The 6000-nt window shown below is 33.7% G+C and overlaps 1 protein-coding gene across 1 annotated transcript; it reads right to left on the bottom strand.

Annotated features, from left to right (window-relative positions):
• Positions 1-305: 305 nt before the first annotated feature.
• LOC109021622 (laccase-4-like) lies at positions 306-4195 on the bottom strand. Its single transcript, XM_019004281.2, has 6 exons — positions 3998-4195; positions 2737-2888; positions 2187-2431; positions 1876-2004; positions 829-1755; positions 306-732 (listed from the first exon to the last, which is right to left on the bottom strand). Exons 1-6 carry the CDS (start codon positions 4088-4090, stop codon positions 602-604), a joined length of 1677 nt encoding a protein of 558 aa, XP_018859826.1. The 5' UTR covers positions 4091-4195; the 3' UTR covers positions 306-601.
• Between the last annotated feature and the right edge of the window lie 1805 nt (positions 4196-6000).

Genomic DNA, 6000 nt, shown 5'->3' with positions numbered 1-6000 from the left:
AATGACCCAACGTCTAGAAATTAATGAGATTAAAAACAATAAAGAAAACCAATAAAGCTTATAACAAACGGCTTAATAAAATCAAGCCCGTTTACCAATGACAACTAAAACTAACGGAAATAAAAATTATTATTAAAAATACTAACATATTTTACTTGTGAACGTATCATTTAATGTTACATCATGAGATGATGAGATGATGATAAGAATTGAGATGATGAATAAATTTTTTCTCTATATATATATATAACAGACGAAAATCCTTCGAAACTTTCATAAGATAAGAAAAACTTATACATTTCAAATCTGATATAAATACACCACCTCCTCCTCCAAAAAAAAAAATAGACATTGTATTCCAATAAACTAGAATGCTTGTACAATTTTATTCAAACATTTGAATGGAAATTTCTCTCCAATTACTCTAAAACAATTGAATCTTCTTAGATCTCGCTTGTTTATTAATTAGCTATGGTTTTACGCTTCCTCTTTTTCGTCTTCGGCCACTTCCCCCATCATGTCATCTCTGTCTCTCCCTCATCTTTTTCGATTTGGAGATCTCCCTACTTGTATATATAGTAATAAATATTTTGGGGGTGGCTTAGCATTGTGGAAGATCACTTGGAGGAGGTACAAGTGACTGACTAGGTCCTATGCCATTGTCCACCAAGAATGCCATCTTAAGCCCCCATGTTGTGTGCACTTCCAGATGACAATGCATGAACCAAACTCCTACAATCATACCAAGTACAAAAACATGTATAAGCTACTTTAAAAAAGCTAAAGAGAGAATGTTTATTAAAATCTGGTCTGGAATCAACGTTGTACCTGGATTGTCTGCGAGAAATCTGATTGCTACCCATCCACCAGATGGTACACCAATTGTGTTCCTCTCCACAGGATCAACAAGGTTAAAATTTTGTGGATCTGTGTTTGGGTTGTAATTCCCAAGTCCCCTACCAACGGCAAAGAAATTAAAGCCATGAAGATGGACTGGATGGTTCTCAGGGGCAATGATCCCAGTGTCTTGTAGAACAAGTTCAACCGTAGAATTGTAAGACAGCCTATAAGCCTTAGTGCCATTATTGGTCTGTATATTCGATGGTCCAGAGCCGGTATAGTTGAATACATTTGGTGGGTTACCAGGAAAATCTGTAGTGAACACCCCAGAAATGTTGAAGTAATGTGCTTGAAGTAGAGCAGTGGTAGGCATAACAAATGTGACATTGTTGACACTAGCCACTGCCCTACTTCCGTTCCCGGCTTTGCATGTTGGACAAGGGTTGATCCCCAAACTGACAGTGAACAACAGTTTATGATCAATTGTTAATGGGACCTGAGCAGGGTATTTTTTCGAATTAAGACTTCGTAAGGAGGTTATGAAATTGTTTGCAACTGCAGTGGCATTTTGTGGAGGTGGAATAGTTAGAGTTGTGGGGGCATTAGCAAGTGTGCCTGAATAATGCAAAGTGGCTGTTGCAGTGAGGTTATCCACAGCAATGGGGGAGTCCATGAATGGAGAGGCAGCTACCAAATACTTGCCAGAGTTTTGATCAGCTGTTATGAGGGCATTAGTGGTTTGGCCAGGGGCAATCACTATTGTGTCAAGTTTCACTGGTTTCACATACGTAGCATCCACTTCCACTATGGTGAGTTGGTGCCCAGCAATCTTGAAGAACAGCTCTTCATTGAGCGCAGCGTTGATTATACGTAGCAAGTAGGTCTTACCACTTTCGACTGGCAATCTGAACCCACCTGCACATGATCATCAGGCAAGTTAATTTCTAGAAAGCTCTTAAAAATGAATCCAAATCAAAGTAGAAGTTTCATATATATATGTGATTCCAAAGCTAGCTATGTTTATGAAGTACGTACCCTGTGAGGAACAATTGGCTACTGGCCCTGAATGACCATTAATGGTATGTGCATCTGAGACATTTGGTGCTAATCCACTCTTTAGAGCTTCATTGATCACAGCTTCAGTGTCTGATTTCCACCATTCAGCTGCAATTTATATATTTTTTACAACAAAATCAAACATCATGTTACATATATATTGCCCTTTTCTTGTACGTTGTTAGTTGAGCATCAGATGATCAGTACAAAAGTTATATTGCCAACCACCCCCAGATACTATTAGCATATAGAGAAAATGGGTATTGTCTTTTTTTTGTTTTTGAACTCACCTAATATAACAACGACTTCCTTGTGGGGTTTTGGGAAGGGATATGGCACGCCACGCTTAGGCAAGATGACCAAGGCACCGTGGACTGTCGCCCTTAGCCAGAGAATATGTGCATGCCAAAGAAGTGTGCCTCTTTGGCCTGTGATAGTAAAATTGTACACATAGCTTTGCCCTGGCTGGATAGGGCATTGAGTAATGAATGCTGGCCCATCTGACCAACCCGTTCGGAGTTGCCTAACCCCATGCCTGCCAAATTATAATTAAGAAAATAAATATATATGTTGGACGTGATCAAGATTAATTATATATAAATGATTTTTGCAGTCTTAAGGTGTGTAAGATCTACACTTATTTGAAAAAAGTTGATAAATCTGAAACTTTAAAAAAAAAAATCATTTTTTTAATATTAAATCTCACTTTTTTTCAAACAGATTGAGATTAGTGCAGCATAGAGCTTGCAAACGTTAGAACTGTATATAACACACTCTTAATTATAATTGGGTATTTGAGAGAAAATTTAGAACGATGAAATAGAGAGTTTGGGAGCTTACCAGTGAATGGAAACATTGTATTGGACATGGTTGACGACCTTCACAAGCACATTGTCATCTTCCCTAGCATAAAGGGTGGGTCCTGGGAACTGTCCATTCACTGTGACAATGGGCTTGGATGAACATAGTCTGGTGGTATTCCTAGTCACCACCTAATTAATTCACACAAGGCAAACGAATTACTTTTTAGAATTAATGTTATAATTAAAAGTCTGCGATATATATGCATTAAGTTGTTGCAAAGTTTTATTCATGATTTACAGCTAGCTTGTGCTAATTTGGTAGAAAATAGATCATGTTATACCTTCTACTTCATTGTCGAAAATGATTGAAGAGTACTTTAGCATTCACACTAATTAAGTGATCAAACATAACTAAAATTGGCTTTCTATTTTGTACAAGTAATTATATATATCATAATCTTATTATAAAAAATTATAACGTAAAGGCATAAAAACATGTGCTAAAAAATTTGAGCACATGCTTTAGAAATGTGTTTCATAATTTTGATTACTTATACTAGTACTATCTAATATTAGTGCAAAATCAATTGGCACTCCAAAATTTGAAAGGTTATTAGTGCATTGAATTTTTTTTTTAAATATATATATATATATGTTTAAAAATGTTTAAAAAATATGTAAAGAAATAGAAATTTTTTTTACACTTATCTGTCTAGCTATCGGTACCATTTATCGGTACCGGTAGCAGGACCCTAAGTAGTTTTTCAATTAAGTGATTAACTTATGAAACCACTTAAATTTTCACATGATTAGTTAGCTAGCTAAACGTGACAGAAATTTAAAAAAATCAAAATGAAAGAAAAATATTAATGTTCTAACTCAAGTTACCCAAAAGTCGAAAAAAAATGATCTAGGAAACATTTCTCAAAAAGAAAAGTAAAGGACAAAGCTAGATGACATGCATGCAAGAGAAAGGAGAGAAATTATAAAAGGTGACAAGTTTCATATTTGTAAATCTCACAGTATGATAATTATAAATGAGCTAGAAAGGAGAAAATAGGACAAAATCATCAAGGAAAACTCCGGCCAATACGATAGAAGTTCTTTATATTATATATATATATATATATGCATGTCCATGGGAAGCCTGGCTTTCCATCTCTAGCATGCATGTATGGTTTGAGCTGCGTAACGACAACTTTCCTCAGCGCAAGATCACCAAACAATGTATGCCAATCATAATTAGAATGATGAAGAATCAGCACGTAATATATATTAATAGTACTGTAAGTGCTTACATTAAACTTGTAATGGCGAACCCTGCACTCGATCAAAGCTGGGAAAAGGCACACGACCAAAAGAGCCAGAATCCGAACCACCCAAAAATCCATTAATTGCTGATGATGAACCCCTTTTCTAGCTGCTCTCTTTCTCAATATCTCACTAGCTAGCTGCCAGTTTGATCTTGGTCCTAGTTTTTGGTTCTTCCTTTTAGCTTGTTGCAGTCATGAAAGACAGGCCAACGCATGCATCCTTATAAAGTGGGGGATCATAGAGGCATTGCTCCCCAAATGTCGTTTTACCTTTGTTAGGTGAACTAAGGGATTCTTGATTCAGAAGCTGATGATCACGATCATCATGGACGACAAGCGGCTTCGATCCCTTCATGAAATCGTGCATGTTACATAAAGTTGTTTTGTTTCTATTAGTCGACAAATGTAGTTTTTGGATATAAGGTTTTTAAGCTCCACAGTCCTATTTTCTGATTAAAACCCTACACTAGCTAGCTAGAATATTGCAAACTAATTACCTTTTAATTAAAATTAAGCAATTATCAGCAGAATATAATAATTATTTCTTTTCACCCTAAAATCTTAGTCAAATTTCTTTTCTTTTCTTTTTTTAATTTTTTGGGTCAAATCAACGAGTAGGTCGGGACAATTATTTACAATTTTTTGGCCTTCTTAGCAAGCTACTTCTACGTGTAACTATCTATATATATGTCATATATACGAGGATTGAAAATATATATTTTTTTATTTTTATTTTTTATATATTTCTTTTGTGGACATAATTTTAACGTACAAGCTGATCAAGTGGCTAAAAGTCAACATATTTTATGAAGATGAGGAGGTCCCATTAATTGGAGATCGATCAGTTGATCACCAGCTTGGCCTTATCATAAATTAATTAATATTCATTAATTAAATATACTAGATCATGATGTATCTGTCAAAATTAATTCAGTATATATAAATTAATTATATATAAGTACGTGCTAATTAATAAGTTGGCCGGGATATTGGATGCTTAGCAAACAAAATAACTTACAGTTGAGAAATGGTTTTCAGAGGTCGTACTATATCAGATAGCAGCCCCAACATGAAGGACTTTATGGTTTGTTTGAAAGCCAAGATTAAACTAACGGTGGGTAAGTACCAGCTACTGATGATCAACACCCAGCTAGCTCTCTCTTCTTCTTTTTTTTTTTAATCTTTTTCCTAATTAAATTCTCCCTTCTAGATCAATTATTAATTAATTAATTAATGATGATATTGGATAAAAAAAAAAGTAATATATTATATAATTAATTTAATTAGTCTTTAATTAATTAAAATATAACGAGGTTATACGTAATTATTCATGATGATCAGTAGATGCCAACACAGCAACCACCGCTTTTCTAATTATCCCTCTTAATTAATTTTCTTTATCGTAGATGTATTTTATATGCTGTCTACTCCAATATCATGCATATATGGTCATTTTCTATGAAAATTTAATTGGCTCTTTTCAAAGATCAATTAACGGATTAGTATATTTGATTTACTTTGAATCGTGTTCGTTAGTAATTATTATTATTATTATTATTATATTAGCTCTTCAAAGATAGAATATATTATTATATTTTTAGAGTGTTAATGAAGGTATACGTATATATGTTTGTAATAAATTCAAAGATAGAAATTTATTTTTAAAAATAATATTTATTGATAATTTTACTTGCATGCATGTCAATCTAATGATCTTCTAAAAAGATAATTATTACCATAACATACACGTGTTTAATTTGTCTCAGATTCATGATCCGTGAATTGCTAGATCATGTTTATTACCATAATCATGATCATATGTTTATTTATTTATTTGGCGTAAAGGGCAGATTTATTTCATGTTTTGGCAAATTGTACATGACAACTATATATGGATATGACAACAACATTTAATGATTAATTTAGATTATATTCTAGTATTACCGGTGTAGTCTCTATAAGTACTACTCATGAATGGGAAAATAAAA

The sequence above is a fragment of the Juglans regia genome, chromosome 3 (assembly GCF_001411555.2).
Source record: "Juglans regia cultivar Chandler chromosome 3, Walnut 2.0, whole genome shotgun sequence".
NCBI lineage: Eukaryota > Viridiplantae > Streptophyta > Magnoliopsida > Fagales > Juglandaceae > Juglans > Juglans regia.
Note: the sequence above shows the minus strand (reverse complement) of the source record. Positions and strands in the feature narration are given on the sequence as shown.

Coding starts and splice junctions, on each gene's coding strand:
- LOC109021622 (XM_019004281.2), bottom strand. CDS start 4,090: ATGGATTTTTGGGTGGTTCGGATTCTGGCTCTTTTGGTCGTGTGCCTT. Junction 2,005..2,186: donor GGAAGTCGTTGTTATATTAG/GTGAGTTCAAAA, acceptor TATAAATTGCAG/CTGAATGGTGGAAATCAGAC. Junction 733..828: donor ATTTCTCGCAGACAATCCAG/GTACAACGTTGA, acceptor GTATGATTGTAG/GAGTTTGGTTCATGCATTGT.